At 42.7% G+C, this 23285-nt stretch overlaps 1 protein-coding gene and 1 long non-coding RNA gene across 2 annotated transcripts; one reads left to right on the forward strand and one right to left on the reverse strand.

Moving 5' to 3' along the window:
• Positions 1–8876: 8876 nt before the first annotated feature.
• On the forward strand, positions 8877–9896 carry LOC124469178. The gene is made up of 3 exons (XR_006956263.1): positions 8877–8963; positions 9305–9485; positions 9588–9896. It is a non-coding gene; the product is annotated as an uncharacterized LOC124469178 (long non-coding RNA).
• Positions 9897–14407: 4511 nt separating this feature from the next.
• On the reverse strand, positions 14408–22471 carry LOC124469136 (transforming growth factor beta-3 proprotein-like). Its single transcript, XM_047022235.1, has 7 exons — positions 21682–22471; positions 17905–18068; positions 16755–16884; positions 16443–16550; positions 16017–16185; positions 15658–15811; positions 14408–15376 (listed from the first exon to the last, which is right to left on the reverse strand). Exons 1-7 carry the CDS (start codon positions 22052–22054, stop codon positions 15218–15220), a joined length of 1257 nt encoding a protein of 418 aa, XP_046878191.1. The 5' UTR covers positions 22055–22471; the 3' UTR covers positions 14408–15217.
• Between the last annotated feature and the right edge of the window lie 814 nt (positions 22472–23285).

The raw sequence follows: 23285 nt of genomic DNA on the forward strand, positions 1-23285 counted from the left end.
TGTACAGAACAGAAGGGCAAATGTTCAGTCTCTTCTCTTATGAATCTGTCAACCACTCCTCATTGTCCTCCAACCCACCCATATCTTCAGCAGTTGAACATCCAGTCACCTCCCTTTCTTGTCACCATGAATTATTACTTTTCATTTAACGGTGCTGCGTCTGCCCTCCTAAAGGGCCTTGAGCGTGAGTAAGGCATTGCAATCTCATGAGAGCTGCCAAAGCAAACAACCGCCTCCTGGTTGGAGGATGAAAAAGACCAAATGAGAGACAGGGAGAAGGACAAGACCGAAGGTATGGACTGTGGAGAACCATGTCCCATCTCCCTGTCCCTAGAAAAGAAATGGAATAATGACTTTTGGTAACAGCGTCCATTTTGGTGAACCACCCCATTCTTCTCTACCTGCATCCTGTGCTATTCTCCACCATTCTGAAACACCAGCCCCCCCACCCCCCCTTTACTGTTATATATATCCTGTGGATCAGCAAATAAGATACGCTGAGATGTGTTAAGCCTGTCGGGCAGCTGTATAAGAGGTTGATGTGTTTTCAGCGGGATACAAAAGCAACCAGCTATAATGTTCTATTTTTGTTCGCTTCACTGATAGTGTCAGCAGTGGATTGTGTTCAAGTGGACTGTGGTGTAGCCACCCAACCCTGTGGTATTAGTTTTACGATGTTCTGAAAGAAAGGCATCTTCGGGCGCGCACACACATTGAGAAAATATGATTCAGTATATGGGCACATGTACAATACGTTGATTGATGTCATGTTACTGTAAATACATCTCCTCTGGTCTTTAAGCCAGATCATCTCTGGGGCCAATGTTCTCTTTGCTTTTCAGGAGGGCGGCCAATGAAATTCAGTCCCATGCCAGTACGTTGCTAGGCAAGCATCTTAAGGACCTCATCAACAGTGTGTATTCTTGTAAAGGCCTATTTAGCATTTAGGGCTCAACTTTAAACCAGGTCTTTACCTTCATTTGCAAGGATGAAATTGGCCCTGGCTTTTGTGCTGGTGGAATTATCATTACAAAATATCACAGAAGCTTTTTGGAAGGAAATCCTATCTTCATTAACCCAGGTCTTTCTGCTCTGCCACACAAATTACCTTTACCAGTGGGGGACGAAGGTTGGAGTAATTTAAGATTCCTTTGTATGGCTGAGTTTTTAGGGCTACATTTAATCGGTAAATTGACAATGGGAAGATCAACTTTTCCTGTAATCAATTTCATTGGCATTTTTATGGGTGCTTGGTTTGGGGTTTTGGGTCACAGTCAGTAAAACTTAAGGGCAAATGTAATGGTCTTAGGAGGATATTTAGAGTGGAAAAACAAAACAAAAAAGTTAATATATTCTTTGGAAATGGATGGGGTTTAAATCTTTGGTTGGTTTTAGGTTACATCACAGTTTTACTTTGAGGTGATTTTTTTGCATAAAGACAAGATATGAAGTTTGTCACTGATAAAATAGAAGTCAGTTTGGGACATTGTGTAGGTAAGTTTAGGACACACTTGGTCTGCCTACATATACTGTACATCCTATACATGAACAGAGTCCTGCAGTGAACAAAACACATCGCATTGTAAGTCTCAACAAAATGCTTCACTCACTTTTTTATGTAATGAAAGGAAACACTGCAACAGAAGTGGAGAGGGATGAGTCACTGACGCAGGTCAGTGACATTTTGTTTTACAACCTGAGACTCAATTTTGTGTTTACTGTATCCAGTGCTCTCTTATGAATGAAACTGACAGGGAATTCTTGGAATGTCTGTATTGAATGTGTAATACATTTGAATTATGTTTTTACCTACATAATATTAGACAGTACTCTGACAAAATGGAAATGAATTTAGACCAGGTGGACCAGGAACTTTAACTTCTCTGTGTGGGCGTAATACAAAACTTTATATTTATGCATTACTAGTACTGCATACAAGAGCAATCTGTTATATTTTACATTCCAGTTCAAGCACAGTTCATTATTTAACATAAAGCACATAATGAAAACCTTGAACATTATCTGGGAAAAAGGACTGTGGTCAAAGTGTTGGGAACAAAATGGATGTACTATACAGACTGTATTTTAAATGAGAAAAAATCAAGAAAATTACATTGGATCCCACCAATGCACCAACACCTAACAGCCCTTATAAGACTAGTGTGGTTGTAGAAATGCTAGTACAAATGAAATCCTCCAGAATACAGTATATTACCTGTACTATATGTGTAGAATCTCTTGAGTAGCAGGACAAAAAAATTAAGCAACACCCATGCTTTTGCATTTGTTTCAATACACAGTCCTTAAAGTCAACGTTTCCTTGCAATCCTTGATAATGTGTTTTTCTTATTTTTGTAGTTTACCAATTATATATTATTCAACCATATCCTCTACATGCAGCAAATGATTCCAGCTGAATAGATGCCATTGTTTTACTGTACCATAACCTCTGCTGACTTATTATGCTATTATTTGACTATTTTAGCTGTAACTCTTGCTGAATGCATTTTGGCAAAAACAAGAAGACATTGTTCCGGAACCTTTTCAGGATAAGATCTGGGTTTGGAATTATAAGCCGTGTTTTGAAAAATTGAATCTGGGAAAAGGAAATCTCTGACTGGTTAGACTTGGCTTGAGCATCTAAATCATTTTGGTTTCTGTTACATCCTAACATTTGAAATCCCTCTCCTAACAGAACTATGTTGATTTACTGTATAACTTTAATAGAATGCATATTGCTGAAGAGGTAAAGATGAACTGAACAAAGAGTGATATTGATTGATAGTTTAATCACAGGAGTTCTTTGGTATATATTTTTTCTGTAGCTAACGGAGACAAACTCAACACAGGATAGGCACATTCCTCTCAAAACTGTGTGCATATCAAAGCAATTACATGTGTCTTGTGTAATGTCAGGCCAATAACTATGGCAGTGCATTGACACTTTTATAAACAGCAATATGTCCATTGGTGGAGATGAAAGCTTGATCGCGAATATCCTTTTTTTTCAGCTTTGTTTTTAATTCTTGGCAAACATCTGTAATTAAATTGGCAATTGCATGGCTGAGCTCATGTAACCCTTTTGACTAAAAGCAACCACGGGGCTGAAGATCCAAGGACCCCTTGAAAAACGGAAAGGGGAGGAATGCCAAAAAGGTTTTTGCCCTCCTTTTAATAATAAAAAAAAAAAAAAAAACTTTTGTATTTGCCTAAATCAGAACCAGATGAAGGCACATGCACCTGGTGATCCCTGGAGGTAAGCCCTCGGCTCACAGTGAGCAGTTATGTGCTAATGAGAGCGCAGGGACACAGTTAAGGACGCTTCCAGGGGCCCTGGCTCTGGACAGACTTAACCCCTCGTTTGCCAAGTTCGCTGTCAATCAAGTTCCTCTGAGTACTCTTCCCTCTCACTTTGTGCTGCTTCTTCAACAACAATGCCTTCAATTCATCCCACAAGGTCGCATTTTTTTTTTTGCAAGACATTTGTGTTTCCCTAGCTGATGAGAATTCAGTCTGAGTAATAATTGAGACCATGAAGTTTCAAAAATACGTTTGGTCCACCCACACAGCTGTAGCACTGGATTGAGTCTCAGTTGCTGAACATGAGGAGAATGACATGCATGTAAACCTTTGACTCTGTGTAAGGCACAACTCTTTATGGAGGTCCTCCATTTAGCACCCACAACTAAAGCAATCCCTGGGCTCTCTCGGTATCATTACAGAATCTTGTTAGAATAAGCAAAAATACGACGTCTCCTCCCTCAAGTTATTATTCTGAGTGAAATCTGATAAATGTACACTTAATGCTGAAGCTAAAGAAATCAGCCCCCACAAAACTCCCACGCACCCTGAAGCCGCAACGGTGCTGGGAAATTAATCTGTTTGCTTTCTGACTCATGTTATTTATCGTGTGGGAATCGCATGGCCAACAGCTTAGGGAGCAGTGGGCTTTCTGTGCCCGCTAGCTGCTACTCCCATGGTGCCGAGGCATTTGAAGATAAAACCGTTGATATGTAGAGTGCACCTTGACTGTCTGTTTAGCGGCCTTATCCATTTCCCGTTCTTTTATTTATGACTAGGTTCATAAGCAAACCTTCAACGAGTCGGAGGCGGTGAGGAAAGAGGAAAACATGTTTTCACTGGACATTAGCCAGCTTGCATTGGCCAGCTGTCTTAATTAGGGCCCATTGATCCAATCGACTTGAAATGTGTTATATATTTGTAGAATACATGTCTTTCTATAAGGTGACATGTAATACGAAATGCAATGCAAAATGGCTGAAAGGGTTTTATTTATGTAAATGTACACAATGCCACTTTGTGTCAATAAATCAAATATCATTTTGACTAATTTTCAAATGTTTTCAAACCTTATTGGCTTCAAGATTACACCATTTCTGAAGTACCATGCGCAATTTCACCTTGATATGTCAAAATATCACTGAATTACAGATGTTTAAACTTTGGCCGGATCTAACAATGCGTGCCACGGGATAAACGGCGTATTTTTTTTACACAGTAACTGACCACAATATTTCCAAACAGAGAATAGCTCAATGGGCTGGGATGGTGTCCTGCAAAGTAAGGTCATAGGTTTCAATCCAGCCACAGACCTAGTGCCTGTCATGATACTGATCATCTGTTTAGTTCAACGGGAATATAGGTACACCACGGTGTCTGTCTAGCTAGACATTCATAATTATAGCGCTGTTTCATTCTGAGGGGACTACTACACCACAAGAACCAGAACTAGGTCTGGAAGGATCCTGCTTCATCTAGACAGTGCATAAGATTTCTGGCATTGTGCAGAAATTCTAAATTTGTTGTAGATGTGTAAGATACATGTCTTTCAAAGCAATATTTGGGAAAATGAATACAAGACAATATGGCTGAATTTCAATGTTCACATTGTCTGTGTCAATAACACACATGTCCTTTTGGCTGATTTTTCAAACCGTATAGGCTTCGAGATGACATCATTCTGAAGTAACATGCACAATTTCACCTTGATATGTCAAAAGATGACTGAATTACAGCTGTTTAAACTTTGGCTAAATCAAACAATGCTTGCCACAGGAGAAACAGCATACTTCTTTTATACAGTAACTGACCACAGTAATTCCTACACTGAGAATAGCTCAATGATCTGAGACGGTGTACTGTAAGATGCAAGTTTATAGGATCAAATCCAGCCACAGCCTTTGGGCCTGTCATAATTCTGAGTATCTGTTCAGTTGAACAGGATGACATAATTCTCTGAAGTACCATACACAATTTCACCTTGATATGTCAAAAGATGATGGAATTACAGCTGTTTATACTTTGTCCCAATGCTGACCAAAGTTGTTACTCTGCCTTTTCAATTCATATAGATTCAACAGTTGATGTGTAGCAGAGAGGATAGAGAGGCTGACTTGCAACCACATGGTCTTGAGTTTGAATCCCCATTCAGCTGGTTGTTCTTTGCCATGCATGAATCAATTTATCTCTCTTGTTGTCCAACTGTTGACCTTCTACAATGTACATTTGTGTAATATTTTGCCATTTTGAGGAGGGAACTGCGTTGCTCCTTACATTTACATTACATTTATTCATTTAGCAGACGCTTTTATCCAAAGCGACTTCCAAGAGAGAGCTTCACAAAGTGCATAGGTCACTGATAATAACAACAAGATAGCCCCACAGCATTGCGGGTAGTCAAAAACAAGAAGTACATATTGTGAACAACCAAAAAATAGTGCTAAAGGGAAGAAACCATAAGAGCATGTAGTTAAACAAGTTAAAATTACACAACATTAATCTCTAAGTGCAGGTGTACCTGTAGGAAAGCAATAAAAATAGGATTAACTAAAAAAAGAATACAACAGTTTAAATCAGCTACCACTAACCAACAAGAGCAACAGTCTAAGCAAGAGTCATTGTGAACCTTGAGGAAACTAGCGTTGGGTTCAGCAAACCATTCCTAAGTACCATTGTACTCCCGGAACAAGTGCGTCTTGAGCCCTCTCTTGAAGGTGGAGAGACAGTCCGTGTCTCTGATGGAGGTGGGGAGTTGATTCCACCACTGGGGTGCCAGGCAGGAGAAGAGCTTGTGCTGGGACCGGGCGGTCTTGAGAGGTGGGACCACCAGGCGGTTGTCTGAAGAAGACCGTAGGTGGCGGGTGGGGGTGTAAGGCTGCAGGAGAGACTTGATGTAGTCGGGCGCAGTCCCGTTCACTGCTCGGAAGGTCAGTACCAGGGTCTTGAATCTGATGCGGGCCGTTATGGGTAGCCAGTGGAGGGAGATGAGGAGCGGGGTAACGTGGGAGCGTCTGGGTAGATTGTAGACCAGACGGGCTGCTGCGTTCCTTGCAGCTATATTTACTGAATTGTATTTGCCTTAATGCAGCAACTCACCTTGACACTACAAAGCCATAGCTAGGCATTTCCATGTCAATTTCGGGCCCACCAGGATTTTGGATCCAAGTAGTTTGTGAGTGATGCCTGATGCCAGTGATTTTCACTGCTCATTGCTCGTATATTTATTTACCTGCTCTGGCCAGAGCCACAGTTCTGCTGAGGTCAGTAGTGCAGATGAGGTTGGGCCTCATTAATGTGAGTGAGGTGACTGTTTTCTTTGGCTGGGACGAGGACGATTACAGTGTTTCTGTGAAAGGTGATCTCTGTAATCCTTATTTCCTCTCCCCTCCCATATCACTCACGACTGAGGGGGAGGAAAGGTTTTAATTGGAGTAACACAACGATACACACACACGCACACTACATAAAATACGTAAACAAATAACATAAACATCCAACACAAACATGCATATAAAATGTTAAACCACAGACTTTGGAAAGATGATTAATCTAGAGCTTATAAATAAATGGTACTTATTGAACCCTTAACTATCCTTGCAGGAGGTCAGTTCATCACGTACAATGTGAAATGGAGCATGGTTACAATATCAGTACTTTGAGCGCATCTCAGTGAACCAACTGTAGCCTCTCCCTCCTCCCCTAGTCACTTAACTTGGTTCTTGATGGTCTTCTGGCCTTCCTTGACTTGACTTGATTCGAAATGACCCTTTAATTGGTTTATGATGGTGTGTGACTCAGCAGAGAGGAAGTATAGTGCTCCTGGGGGGTCAAGGACAAGGCAGATTTTCCAGATTGATGCACCCACAAACCAAATGTTTACAGATGTCCCTGTGGTTGAAGTAGAGATTGAATTAGATACCACTGAGGGCAGGATGTATCCGGTCTTTCTCTCCTGTGCTGGCGGTGGAGAGACAGAATGACAGAGAAAGTATCAAGGATGAGATCAGGGTGGGGTGGCATACTGGTTAACATGGGAGAATACAGTTTTTGTGTCCCAAAAGATAGCGTTTGGGGGCGTGTGTTTGTGTGGGTTTGCGTGTTTGTTGGTATGTATGCCCGCAAGTGTGAGTTTGTATTTATGGGAGAGATATCAGCCATGGGTTGTTCTTTCAACTGTGGGATCGACTGAAGGCTGACCAAAGACTAGGGGAATTCATCTGGAAATTCCCCGATAAACAGTCCCGATAACCCAATGTTGAGGGTCCCAGGAGTTCTTCATTTCCTCGGGAAAGGGGTTTGCCTTAAATCTCCCCACTCAACCTTGTATTCCTGACCTCTCATTACACTCGAACCGGCAGAGTGAAACCTGAGTTGGGATCGTTCATGGGACAGTGAAACCATGTCCCCCAGGTATATCTCCAACATGAAGGTGATGTAGAGATATGCTGAGTGGAACGAGCAGGAATTCACTCAGTTTGATATCAAACTGATTATGTGGGATAGACTTGGTCCTAATTGCTGAGCTCAGGTTAATTTAAACTCATAGATTAAAGTTAGGGACAAAATAATGTTGCATATATGATGTAATGATATAGGATAGACCTGACAAAGGCAAAGGTTACCTTTGCATTTACATTGCATGTATTCATTGAGCATAATCATTTACCAAAAACTTCAAACAAATAGTACATACAGTATGGTAACTGCAGTAGATAATCAAGGATTTAAACATTGAGTCTGGTGATGTAATGAGGGCAAAACAGGGGTTCAGCCAGCTCAATGATGAAGCCAGGGTACTTGGTGCCACAGTAATGAGGAATAAAACATGTCTCAGTGCTACAAGAAAAAAGATGCGATGATAAACTTGGGTCTAGTGGCTGTGCTAAGGATAACTTTAATTCACAGATTCAAGTTGGGAATTTGAAGAAGGTAAACCCCACACAATGAAACCAATGTCAATTGTTGCTCCTTGGCTTTTACAATCTTTGGACCGCTGAGGGCGGCCACAACCCGACCGCAGGGATGTTTGCAGTTAGCCAGTGGTGTAAACAAAACACGGTTCAAATGGATGGTGCTGTTTACAGGCGTGGCTGAGCGGTTGTTTTGTTTGGAGGCGAACAAAAAGCAAAAATTGGGCCAGTTCAGGGAGAAGATTGCAGCAAGAGAGAGAGAGAGAGACAATTGGTTTCCCACGCTTTAGAGTTATGACTTTAAAAGTCAACATCTGGCCAAATGACATAATATTCACCCAAGATCACTGTCAGTGACAGACATTTGTTTGTTTAAAGCACATGGTTTTAGTGAAAGAGGCTCCATCATACTCCTCCTGTCTTAAGAGAGAAACAGAGACGAGAGAGAGGGAGAGGGAGAGAGAGGAAGAGGGAGAGAGAGGTAGAGAGTAAGATAGGGAGGGACAGAGAGGGGAGGGGGGGAGAGGGGGGGAGAGGAAGACAGAGCCTACAGTGACAGTGTTCACAACCACGGCCAAACCATTCCCATTGCTGTCAGTGAGCGAGGACGCAGCCTCCCTGCTCCCAAATCCGTCCCATATTTGTGGTTGTGTATGATCATGTAGTGGGAATTCGAGCGGGGGGCCGCCCATGTTTTAGCCTATTTGTTTACAGTGAAGGCGGGATTGCAGCATGACAGCCACAGTTTGCAAGGTATTAAATATTTGTATGAGTGTGCGTGTGTGTGTGTGTGTGTGCAAAAGCACTGTGAGTGTCTGTTTGCATGTCTGTTAACAGGGAGTCTCTCTGTGTGAGTGAGTTATAAAAAAAAGAGAGCAAGAGAAGCAGAGTGTTTCTCTTTGTGTGTGAACAAAGTTTGTTCTAGGCTTTTTAGCAAATGTTTGTGAGGGATAGTGTCTATTAGAACATGTAATATCCTGATGACAGTCTTCCGATGGTCAGAGATGGTAAGGGGGAGAGGGTCAGCAGTCGTTGACAAATGAACTGCTCCATAGACGCTGCACGGTGCAAATTTCTTTGTGTCTGTTTTCCAGCACAGAGAAAGACTCAGAAGTTGTAATCTGTCCATCAAGCTCAATGGAACATGGAAAGGATTTGATGGTGTTTTGGTTTCAGTCTGTACATGCAGTGTTCCACACACCATTACAGTCACAACCCCCGCTATATTTCTTCTATCCACTCATTCATCTTTGAAAAGGGAGAAGGAAACAAAAGGTAAGATAAAACCCCTAATCTGAGGTTTCACACATCATCTCCTCTCCCTTCATCCCCTTTCAACGGGGCTCAGTCTTCCCAAATTATCCTTAATTTCAACAGAGACAGTCTGGCCTCCTCTCGTACAGTAGAAACGGGGATGAAAGAAGAGATGACTTTTTCTGCGAGAGGCACTCCTGATCGCCATCCAAGTCATTCGAGAATCACGGGGAAGAAAAAGGCAAAGGAATGTACACCTCAGACACATAAATCCCGTCCAAAAAGTCTTTATCCTAAACAGAATCAAACAGAATTATCAGTGTTCGCAAAAGGTTTATTCATTAACTGTTTGTTTTTGAATAATTGGGCAGCATTTACATTTTGACAAGACCCACACTTTTTAAACAAAACTGTCCATGTAATTGGCTTGAAATTGAGTAATTAGCTTTGGGAATAAAATACTATGAAAACATAATGCATTGTAATTTCTCACTGCCCCCGAGACGTTATGGTGCATATATATTGTGTGGAATCTTCAGTCATCAGTGACCATAGAAAGCTGCCAGCCTTAGGAGTCACATAATCTCACTTTACTTCCACATGTACTCATCTATTCTTGTACAAGGCTTCATCCAAAGGGATTTACGAAAGGGGCCAAGAATCTCGTCTTGTGTCTGCACACACCTCAATCACAGATCAAGGGGGAGGCCTGAACAAAAACCTGTTTCTCATTGACTTTTGGAGGGCCTTAGAATCTCCGCTTATGCTCGTCACTTGCTTAGCAGTGGGTCTGAAATATCGCATTACTAAAAGCATGGTAATTACTGCAGCATTACAAATGTACGAATTTCACCACTTTCTCATCAGTGGAAATCAACTGTACAATGCAAACATCACCCGGTTGCGTGTTTGGCATACATACAAACCTGACCCCTTAATATCTCTACAGCTTATGTGATGGCCTGTTCACCAGTGTAAACAATAATTTCTCGACCGCCGTTTGAATAATACCAAGCTTAAACAGCCTGTTGTTTGATTGATATGAATATCTTTCATTATTTACAATAGAGAAACACATAAGATGACCAAAAATAACAGCAAAGAGGAGGCCAGTTTATGCACCGCCCCCCCCCCTCCCCCCCCCATCCCTCTCCACCATCCACACACACACACACCCGGTTCCGGATTTATTCTAACGAGTATGAGCCAATTTAGATGTGGCATCAGTTCTGGTCAACTTTTTCACCCAGCCTTTTCCTTAGAAAAATGCTACTTAGATAGGCACTAGTACAACACCAATGAATCTTTTGACTTGCACTCCAAAATGGGAGCGTCCACGTGATTTAGGGGTTATTGCTCTCCAAATGAAACTTGTATCAGGGCACAAGGACAAACTGACATTTATGTCCAGCCTGGAATTGCTATGAAGTCAACTCCCTGCTGATGCCGTCTTAACTGCTTGTTAGAATAGAGACATTTTGTATAAAAGCCCGTTTAAAATGACTTAATGCCCTCATCAATCCACTTCATGGCTTTTGAGGGGAGCAACCAGCGTTATCATTACCCAGAGTATAATATACCTAGGATTAATGTTCAGGCGTTCATATGATTTAAGTGAGTCTCCCTGTCTCTGATACACAACACGCACACACCTACACACATATGCACGCACACATACGCAAACACACCGTACATGCACACCATACTTAAGCTTCACTTAGTTTGAGGTCTTCCCTCAGCCATGGGCCCTGCTGTTTCTTTAGGTCTTATGCATGGGAGGCAGACAATCATTGTCTATAAGCTGTAGTCAGTGGACTGCTACTTTTTATCACTAAATGGAGACAAAATGGAGGAGCAAAGAAATCTAAAACCAACCGTTAGTAGGCCTTAGTCATGGGCCTGGTTGGACAATGGAGCCTATTCTATCATTTTATTGAAGTTTATGCCCTGTGTGCATATGATGATATATTGTCTTCTGTGTGTCTGCTGTGTTGGGGGAGAACTTGCTAGTATTGTATTTCTGCAAGAGGAGAAGGAGAAATAATGGACCTGCAAGCGTCTGATCCTATTGTATGAGCCTGCTGAAAAATGCTTTGTTTCGAACTGAAAAGTTCAAACCCCACACTGACTTTGTCAATCGATGACCAAGTCTGTTTTTGCTTACAGCTTTTACAAAACTCCTAATGGGTGAATGCATCTTGAAACAGAAGCTGTCATTTTCAATACACAGTAGAAGTAACAACAATATATTCTCCACTGTTGCAGTCAGATTGAGTCAAGAGAATGAATTTGGATTTGCATTTAGGCATGCTAAAATTGTTAGCATAGTTTCTGCTTCGCCATTGCTGCCCCCGGACGAGCAGATGAGCCAGACCAGCCATCCTCGGGGATTTCACCAAGGCCGATGGTTTGGAAAGAGGCCTTTGACTGAGAATGTTAAGAGAAGCAGGTGTGCCTGAAGACAGCTGTTGTCAACTAGCCGGCCTAAGTAAATGGTATCATTCTGTGGAAGTGTTTCCACCAAGTCAAGGTCAGTCAAATGAAAGAAGGGGATGAGATTACAGCAACGGGGCACTCGGGGGGGGGGGGGGGGGTGCACACACAGGTGTCCCTCTCAGCCTTCTGAAACAGGGTTTGTTTTGTTTGTGTTGTTGTAGTGACCCTTTGCTCACTCCTTATGTTGAGCAATGTTCCGCTTGGGGATGTACCGCAACAAACAGTCTTACCAGACTTATCAGAGTATGCAAAAAGAATTATGAGACAACTTTTGGATCTTTTGGAGTTCATTTTTACTGACTGACTGTGGGCCAAGTCGCTTTATAGGATAGCATCAACAATTTGATTTCCACTCCCAAGTACCAAATCTCTGCTTTCCTTTAAACTCAAAATTAAGCAATGGTGTTGTCATCCTCAGGCCTTTTGCGGCACGAGGATTCTGCTGCCGGGACACTGTGTCCTGAAATAACACCTCAGTTTGATCCAGACCTCCCATCCATTTGTTTAGCCATTAAGGCCTGTGACATTGATGTGTTTACATATTTGTTCACCCCGTCTCCTTTCCAGTGACTACTATCACTGGCCGTGCGTGTGTGTGTGTGTATTTGTGTGTGTGTTCTTCTCATTGTCAAGTTACACAACTCTTTCCACCCTGGGGCCTGAGAACTGGGCTGAAGTGACCTGATGATTTTATTGCAGCTAAGTCATATTGAGCAGATTTTCTTTTTTTCTTGCTTGCTCGCTCTCTCTCTCTCTCTCTTTCCCTCTTTCTCTCTCTCCCTTCTCTCTTACACATCTGTTAATCTGCTCAGGGAATTGCTGCAGACTGAGTTTTCCAAACCTGTGTGCATTTTACGTGTCACGTAATTCATCATCACTGAGTTTCTGGAGGAGCATGGGGTGCTTCAAAACTCCTACTCTGACCCGGGTTTGGACCTGAGTACTCCTACTCTGACCCGGGTCTGGATCTAAGTACTCTTGACTCCAACTGTGGGGCTTCTCATTCAGTAGCTCGATGTTGGAAGATATTTGAGGTAGGGGCTAAGGGGCTCAGCTGGTCACCCACAGGAGCGAAAGGAGCCTCCATTCCTGCGGGACTTTGTCTGAAGCTGCAAAAAGAGAGAGGTTTCCTTCGTCCTTCCTTCCTTCCTCCCCCCCTTCCTTTTCTTCCCCAGGAAAGTGTGCACTCACAAAGGCCCCATACAGGGCACTCATCAATGGCTGCAACCCGATCTCATAGTGCGACTTCTAAATGTCATAAATTTGCGTTCTGGTTCTAGAGAAAAGCAGGGTTAACATTCATGGAAGGCCAGACAGGGGCAGATGGGTGATTTTTGGAGACCTGGGAATGGTAGATAATGGAGCTCAACTTTCAGTAAGTGATGTTCAGAGTCAACCATGCATGGCGCATGGCTGCTCTTTTACCATGGGTGTTTGTCAGCATCACTGAGTGGAGCACTGGAAAACACACACACACTCACACACAAACACAACACACACACACTTTCAGTGCTTATGAAACCCGGCCAGCCTTTGTGGCTCCATCATGACGCATCTCTCATTGACTCTGACAAGAGCAATAGTGAACCCATGAACAGGACATTCTCTCTGACCACTTGTCAGAACACATTAGCCCGGTTCAGAGAAAGCAGCATCAGTGCTAATTCTGCTGTTTGTCAATGCTGGCTTCTTGTTGTCGTTAAAAGGTGGTTAAAATGTTTCTGTGGAGGAATGGAGGGAACAAAAACATAAAAGGTTTTTCACACTTTGTGTACTAAAAACTACTGTACTATGTCACTATTGTCTGTAGTCTCGATTGCCAGGTTTGGAAAAGTAGTCAGGGAGCACGACTCTAGAACAGAGCCAAAGGTATATTTATTACTGTGTGAAAGAAATGGCTGCTGCATGTGTGTTGTTAAGATGGAACTCAGGTGGGACGAGGTAGACTCCAAGAAAGACGAGGCCGCTAGCTTGTGACACAAATTCATATTGTTGTGGACTTCACAAAGTTTCTAGGTGTAAAAGCGTGTGTGACTATCATGGACTTAATTTAACTGATACCCAGACTGTGCTGGTTGTGCCCCCCCCCTCCCCACACACACACAAACACACCCCTCTATACTACACTCACACATCCAGTTTCATCCGGCCTAGCACTGTAAAAGAAAACTATGACAAAAATATGAAGAGGAGAGCAAATGAAAGTGTTCTGTTTGGCAGCACAGGCACTGGCGTGGGACCCCAAATTTGACACAAAATGAACCCAAAAGGGGATATCTAAATGCAGTCTTTTGTCACTGGTTGATGGAGCGTATGTCCATTTGAGCATTCTTTTTTTGTCACTTTTTGGCACAACGGAATCATTTACGTTTCCCCAATGAAATGGAAAATGTCTGATAAAACTGAATTTAAAACCTTGAGCTTGAACACACAGTATCTTCCAAAACTCATAAGGAAATCAATGACCACAGTTTAATATAAAAGAGTTTCCAGGGATAATAATGAAACACATACTGCATTAATGTTCTCTCAGGTAGTGAAACAATCACCACTTGACATCCGTTGCATAACAAAGCACATCAGCCATTAACGTCAAAGAAATGTCACCCAAAATGAGTTGCACAATGAGTTGTTTCCAGCATATTGTATGGTGTCCCAAAAGATCATTTGAAGCCGTCAGGGATGAAATCTTCCAGTGAACGTCGGTGTTGAGGTGTGCTAATGGCTGGCACGTTGAATCCTCTCCATTATGCAAAAATGTTCTCTCTGTTGACCGTTCTGATTGTCAAAAATCTTCAAGGCTGCCATGGCCACAAAAACAGTTTGGCCTCAACCTTTTTTGCTCACTCACTTTCCATTGCAAATCCGACAGGCATTCTCTCAGTCCTCCCCTTCCTGACCACAGCTATGTCTTTCGACATGGCAGCAAATCGGTCCTTCCTGCTTTGTATTCGCTGATAATGCCCACCAATGTCTATAAAAAGGAGAACCAAAGACAGGCCAACAAAATGTACAGCAATACTACCTGGCATATTTAACTGACCAAACATAAACAAAGGAAAACAAAAGTGGTCCCCATGGTCAAACACTGCAAGATGAACTCACACAAGGATGGGGGTTTTGGAAGTGGTGTTTCGACCTTGGCCAACGAGGCCCCGATGTCCATTGAAGTATAGAAATGAACCGGCATGTAGAGGTAGCCTCTCAAGAGGGGGGACTATTAGGCCAAAGGGACTACCTGGCTTCTTCGGGCCTTCTCAGCTGCACTTGCACGACTTGACGATCATGTTGGAGAGTTGCTCCACCTTGGGGGTGCGACCAGAGTAGTAGAGGATGGTGAGGGGCTCGAGGTCTTGAGGGACACAGCATGGGGAGGCGGAGGCCTCGGGGTTCAGAGTGTTGTATAGGCTCAGCAGCTGCAGGGGTACAGGGAAGCAGGAGCACATTAGCTCTGATCAGAGTACAGAGTACTTTAGCATTATATTTAAGGGACTTATCATTGTACATTTACTTTGCACTAACACCGAGGCTAAATCCCCCAGTAACATATGTCAGATTGGTAGATCACTAAAAAAAATATACATATACAGTTTGAGTATTTAAGTGGAAAGCTTGTTCCAGAAGTTTCTCTGGAGGAGTAGCTCTAGTACCCACCAAATCAGGCTACCAGTTAGCTAGCCAGAGGCTGTTTTCTCACCGTGCTGTGCGTAGTATCAGAGCTCCTCAGGTAAGGGCATGGCCCGGAGCAGTAGTTGGCATAGTAACCCTTAGGCTCGTGGATCCACTTCCAGTCTAGGTCATGGCGGAAATCAATGTAGAGTCTACGAACGCAGCAGTTTTCCTCAACGTTGCTGCGAGAAAAGTATGCAGAACTAGGTCAAGAACTTTGCTGTCACCTCATGACGGTATTAGTGAAGATCCATCGAACTTTGAGCTGTCAAATACTGGGCGCCGGTTCCCACAGCATAAAACATTCTCATTCACTGCATCGAGAACACAATTATCTAGAGATGAGCAACAACTGAGCCTTGAGCCACTTTGAAAGCCGAGCCTTACGAGAAGCAGTAGTTGGTGTCGAGGGCTCGTTTGCGTCGGCGTGTGGAATGGTTGTCCAGGCGATGAGGGGGTATCATCATGAGGATGAGGTGCGGGAGGTACTGCTCCTTCTGCTTCTTCAGACGGCCCATGTCCAAGCGGCTCTGGTCCTCGTACTCCCCCTCCACCCCTGCAACGTGAGGTCAAGGGTCAGACACGCCTTCTACTGAAGAGTCGAGAAATAAGCTCCAGGTCGGAGCTGCATCCTTGCACACAGCGACCGGGCGGTCTTAAATGACGCTCCACCGACCTAATGACCTTGTCAAGGAATACTCCTCATGAAATGTTTTTTGCTTAATTTCAAGACATTTCCTAAATCCTTAACGGACCCCCCCCCCCCCCCCCCCCCCAAAAAAAAAACAATCAAATAAGGTGTTGTCCTCTCACCTTTAAACTTGACCTCCAGCACCTCGTTCACATTGTCAATGATGTCACCGTTAGGGCTGAAGGTATGACAGGGACAGTGCACGCTGATCTCCAGTCCCAAGTTTGTTCCTGAAATCGGGTTGTTATAGACAATTTCAAAATGGGGCGAAGGGTGTTGCTCAGTGGTACAGCCTTTGGCTGCATATTAAGAGGTCCCATGTGTAATCCCCCCCCCCCCCCCCCATGAATACATTTGTTTATACATCTTAAGTATCTTGCTACTTTACTACTCGTATATGAGGTTGGGAAAAGGGCCTGATCAGATGACCTCACCTCTGTACGTCAGCCACTCCCTCACAGTCTCTGTCACATCGAAGGAGACCCATTCTGGAGTGCCTTTGGTCAGGACATTCTTGGCTCCGATGTAGCGTTGCTTAGCAATGTGCTCATTAGGCTTCAAAATCTGTAAGATCACCATGGGGTGAGTCATATGTGGAAGCAACACAGCTGACAGAGCAGCACTTAAAGGCTTCTGGAACAGGCCTTTGGAGAAATGTTGAGCTATAGAAATTGGAGTTACATTCCTGATAAATGAGCCACTATACTCACAATATTTCTAAAATGACATAGCATTCCATAATATTACATAATAGTAGAATAAGACATCGTTGTACGGTAGCCCCAAAAGATAATTACAGAATCAAGAGCAGACTCTTGGAGTCTGTAGAAAATGATCAGGTGTTCTTTTGTGGTGTCATTTTTAAATTCCAATCACATGAAATAAAATCCTACATTCAGGCACAACAATAGAGGAAAAGTAGCTCTAATTGTGGTCTAATGAGAAACTCTGCATAGACTGGGCTCATGTGTCACTCATCCACCATTTTCAAACCAAAAGAATGTCATCATTCAACCTAACCCACATTTATAACAACCTTATGAACCCAGGTTGAGTGTGATTTGATAGAGAGGTCTAGTGGGACTGAATAACCAGACTACCAAGATTTGTCCGTGTTTAATTTGGTCCCTCATGGGTTGCCAGAGTTGTACTCTACCCCCACTGCTGCTGACACTAACATTACCCTGTCGGGGTCCCAAAAACATTCTCCAGGACTGACGACCTGGAGTTTGGGTCTGGCTGTGGCCCACCGTGAGACCACAAGCTGGATTTCATTGGCTTCTTCTCTGAGTTAGAGGTTGAATAAATAGGGTTGTGGAACGCAAGCGCCTAGATTTCTGGTCAATGTCATTATGGTAAAACAAACTACAGTTAATTCCTGGTTCGGCTCTTTAAGAAGCAGCATCCAGAATCAAACTCCCAGCCTGCCTAAAAGTCTTTGTCAGCGAGGGGCCAGATGTTGATTTAAAGAATTATGAATTAGTTGGATTTTTGAAAAGGAATAATTTGGGAGATTGAGGGTATGTGTGTGAAGCACATTCTTTTGAGTTGGTAGAAGGACATGGAAACGGTACCTTTACACACCTGGTAGAGCTCAACCCTCTGTTCGTTCCTCTTGGCGCTGGCGTTGGGTACTCTCAGAACACGGAACTCAGCCCGGAACAGATTGGTGGAGTTTCTTTCCATGGCAGAGACGTTGAAGCGGAACACTTTGGAAGTGATACCTTTTGGACAATAGTGCAGCTCATCTGTAATTGGAAGAGAGGAGATCAAGCTTGAGGTTGGTTTCAAACAAATACTTTTCGGACAAATACAGGAAGTCACCGTTTTTGTATATGCTTTCAATTTTTGTTGGAGAGGGGCTTGTAGTGAGGGTAAAAACCAGAATGGAGCCCCTAAAACCTGACTCTAAATAGACAATCAAAAGATTGTTGTTTGAATTTTTTGTCAAAGAGTCTGGTGTAATTTCCCCTTAATGCAATACAGCAAGGCTCCAAAATAGTAGACAGTGGAATGTTCATTTCTGTTGCTGAACAATTAAATTATACTCCAATTAATGTGTGAAAATGTGTCTGACCGTTGTCAGATATTATCTACTGAGTTCAAGAATGCTAAGCCTGGGCTCAAGGAGGTTCTAGAACTACATACCGCATTTAGAAACCTTTACTGACCTAACCTAGCAACCCAGCTTCCACTTCCAGTAACTACTTGCACCGGGAGCTATTCTATGAATGGTCATCACTTATATCCTGTGGCACCACATTGTGTGCTTCGAAGTGAATCATTAACATTGAACTACTGTACCCTGGGGCAACTTTCCTCAAAGGACCTCGTATGCAGTACACGGTGGCTGGCATGGAATGTGGTAATGTGATTATCCGTGGAAGTCGGAGAGCTACTGAATTATTCCCTTTTATGACTTAAGTGGGAACAATTTCTAAGCAAATGAATGTCCCTGTTTGTCTTCGGATGACTTCACCTCCCGGGTATTCCTGTATATCAAACGGCCTAGCCTCCGCAGGTCTAGTGACCACTATCCAGAGCCAGCCAGCAAGCCCCCTCTGACCATGATGACTTCTCCACACGCGCTGAAATGAGTCCATGCCTGGCAAATGCCAGACACATGTACAATTCTATAAAAGGACACTTTTCAGGTTTCAAAAAGTGCGATCTCCCAATACATTCCAACACAATTCATTTACCTTTCCTCTCTGCTTTCTGCTTCATTTGCACCTGTCAGGATTTTGAGCTGGTTTCTGAGACTGCCTCAGATCCGCCAAAGGTCAACACTTTACCTAACGCTTTTCAGCAACACTGTCAAAGCTAATGTGTTTGCCCACACCATGATGTCACCGGCTCCAAGTCAAAGCTGATCCTACTTCGCCAGACTTCTGAACCTTTCACCTCGAGGTGCATCACCTACAGGTGGCCATGCCCTTGTCAGCCAATGGTACCTAATGGACTATGTCCATCCAAATGGATCCTCTGCTATACAAAAACAGGATGCTGGTTTAGTCCATTTCTCACTGTCTTTCCAAAACTCCCCTATTAGTGCTTTGGCGAACGGCCAAATGCTTTGAATAGAGTGGGCCAAGGAGAAAGCACAGAGGATGAGGAAAATATGTTTCCTTGTAATGTACACAATCCAGCCTTGGTCCTATGGTTGTTCTATGCCTTCGACATAGAGACACCTTGTTTCTGTTAAATAGGATATTATTTTAACTTTTTCCTTCCTCTAAAATTACAGCAGATAAATATTTGGCACCATTCTGTGAAACCTGTATATTTTAAAGTCTGCGCCATGCCATTATAGATCTCAGGTTTAAAGACAAAACCATACTTGAGTGCCAGTCTTCTTGGAAGTCACTTGAAGAGTTTTGCTTTTCCTCAGAGGTAAATGTTCAATCTGTAGGCCGGCCAGCCAGAGGAAAGGGGAACCAGCAGAGCGAACGTTCAAATTATTTGCGATGCTCACTGCTTCCAAAAAGCAGTGTATGCAAAACTCATTAGCCTCATAGTCTCAATGGGCTGGATATGCATAAGGCTTTTGACAATTCAAATGCATGTCCACCATGCCAAGTCTGAGAGTATGAAAGTATTCAAAGAGAGCTCTTTAAAGAAAACAGCATGTTAAAAAACATAACATTTGAATTGCAAGATCTTTATGAGAAACTCTGTTTAGTGTGAGGGATACGATTAAGTAAACCAGTGACAGGATCATTTGACTATAGTGTGACCTTTTGCCCTTAATGGGTACTATTCCTCAAGCTAATCTATTATACTTAGTGTTACTTTTGGTAGGAGGACTTGATATGAACTAAAACCGAACTGGGGAGGGGAAGCGAGTGTCTTGTGTGAAACACCTGTTGATGTCAAAGGGACAATGATGCAATGTTCCCGGCTTAGTCCAGGGCCTCTACCCATTCTTGCACACACCAAGAGTTGATCCTCAGAAAATGTGACTCATACTACATCATGCATTCCCCTGAAAGTACTGACATGTGTCTATAGCACAGAGGCCTTACACATATTTCATAACATGTTTAGGTGGAGGGAGTCAGGTGGCTGAGCGGTTAGGGAGTCGGGCTAGTAATCTGAAGGTTGCCAGTTTGATTTCTGGCCATGTCAAATGACGATGTGTCCTTGGGTAAGGCACTTCACCCTGCTTGCCTCAGGGGAATGTCCCTGTACTTACTGTAAGTCGCTCTGATTAAGAGCGTCTGCTAAATGTAAATGTAGGTGTATTTATCAAGTATTTCAACGGTAGTTTTAGGACCATTTCCAGGGTAGGACTGTTAATGGCCATTTCAATTCAATTCACAGTGTTTTTATGGTGCATATTTGAGGTTTGGCTTTGACAGTAAAGCAGTGAGTGCCATTTAAAGGGTGCCAATACAAATGCCAAAGGCATAAGCACACTCATTATAAAGATCCTGAGTAAAGGTGATTTTGGTTTTTTAAACATGTTCTGTAGTTGTGACCATAAATGTGAACCACCTTGTAAGACGATCATGGTGACGGCTAATCAGCACTGATCATTGACCTATAATGGGGAAGCATGATGGAAGTCCATATTGTCGGAAAAAGTCGGTCTTTCTACTGTGTCTGGGAATGAATGCTTAACCTAAGCTCGAATGTAATACCTCTGTCTTTCCAGAAGGGAGGGGAGGGGGACAGCCTCTCCTTAGACAGGCAGAAGGGGGAGGGGGGACATCTCTAGCCAACCTAAGGGAAGGTCTTTCATCTGATAACTTTCCCTGTCCACTTATCAACTTTTCCTTTTCCTCCTTTTGAAGTGATTCCCAATCAGCCTGGGAAAGCGTTCCTCTTCTTTGGATCTGACTACAATAAAAAAAAAAAAACAGTATCTAGGCAAAAAGACAATGATGGAGGAGGAGTTTGAGTGAGTTTCCACCTAACACTGGTCCTGGATTACAACAGGTTGGTTATGAGCAGCCTCTGAGGTCTGAATGTGTAGACATTCCCTCTTTTCTGAAATGAACACCTTTCTGCTGAATTCATTTCTGCTGTCAAACCCAGTCTCTCGCCATTCCTTGAGGTCTATTGATAGCACTCTCTTTAAGATAGAGATCCATGTGTCGTCACTCAGCAGTAAACCTTGCCTGTACAATATAAATATATGACTAAAATATGAATTTTAAATATGATATCAGAACTATATCTATTATTTCATTATTTTAAACATAATATAGCTAGATGAACTAAAATAACTAATTGACGCGCTTTCCATTCACTAATCTCGCGCGTAATGCAACGCGCAACCTGTGCCACAGTTGTTTTCCGCGTTAGACTGTAAACTACTGATCATCTCAAACGTAACGTGAGTTTTTAATGACTTACTGTTTTCTGGTGGTCCTTGGACCATGCCAAATTTATATATTTCTTTGGCATAGTACTCGGTCTCTGTGTTGTCTTGGCCGCAACTTTGCTGCCGGTCTCTTCGCAGCTCCTCAAGTAGCTCCCTCGTGCTGTTATACAATGCTTGTATTTGATAGGGGATTTGACTTGGTCCAAGAGAGTGTGGCGGACTGGTCAGTCGAAGTTTGCTCAGAATTTGTCCGCGTATTGCCTCGACCCTCTTCCTTTTCACATGGTCAATATCCACTGTGGCACATGTAGATAAAGAGAAACTCAAAGTCGCGCAATTTATGAGAAGAACAAACAGTAAAACCTTTCCCAAATACATATTTCTGTCTGCATTTGGTATGTTCATTCAATTAATGTCTTCACAGGTGAATATCATCCAAATTAGTTAGTCTGTTTAGCAAACTTGAGAGCAGTTTCCGTTGTATTTTGTCTTCCAATTTCCAATTATTCCTTTTTGTGGCAAATCCTTTTTGTTCTATTGTCTTCAGAATTCCAGCTGCATATTTGCTCATTACGCATTTTTTTCTTAGCAACTCCGCACGAATGAAAACCGGGTGCTTTTAAAAAAAAGTATTCAGCTCAATCTCCATCTTAACGCTGAAAATTTTAAAGACAATTTACTTTTCGTTTGCATTCCAAGTAGTTTCAGAACATGCCATTATTTAGACTTTTTAAATTTTTTCCTGAAACAAATGCTTGCCACTTGATCTGTACTCCACAATCTCCCTTAGTACCCTTTGTCTAACTGTCACGTTGCCGAATTATGCGCACATTCAGTATAGGCTCACGTTAGTTTTATACAGAGTTGTGACGTTTGATGGAGGAGGGACCGCAGGTTATCGTATTATCAACATGATTCTGCAGGCAAATTTTTTTTTCGTTTTTTTTGTATGCTGTAGGCCATACTAATCCGAAACACTCACTATTCTAAAATGAGTATACCCAATATGCAACTGCATTATTTTGCATATGAATTTTTTGTGTTTTGGTATTTATGTATTAACAATTAATTGATTTCAGATGCTATTGATCAATAATAATTTTATGTGGTTAAGTTGTTACTGGAAAATTCAAATTAGGGTTATGTTTATTTGTGACCATAGACAATACATGAATAGCTACTACAGACTTAGTAATACTTTGGGTACCACAATCTGTTCTACAAGGTCTCACTGTGAAAAATGGTAGCACTCCCTCTAGTGGAATATACTAGATCTTGTAGAACATATGGTTCATACGGAGTGCTGTTGTTGTACTGTGTTTCCACCCCCCCCCCCCTCCACCCCCCTCCACACACACACACACACACAGAACATATGGTTCATACGGAGTGCTGTTGTTGTACTGTGTTTCCACCCCCCCCCCCTCCACCCCCCTCCACACACACACACACACACACACACACCGTCTTAAATGGATATGGAATTGCATTTTTGCTTTGAACTTTAAAACACTATGGCTAGAATCTCAGTAGCTAGACCATTTATTAGCATTTCACTCCCTAGAGTTCTAAAGAGCTCTTACTTGCTGCTCTTTCCCTGGCCTTGACACCCATCTCTTCAAGGACAACAGTTCAC

The sequence above is a fragment of the Hypomesus transpacificus genome, chromosome 6 (genome assembly GCF_021917145.1).
Source record: "Hypomesus transpacificus isolate Combined female chromosome 6, fHypTra1, whole genome shotgun sequence".
NCBI lineage: Eukaryota > Metazoa > Chordata > Actinopteri > Osmeriformes > Osmeridae > Hypomesus > Hypomesus transpacificus.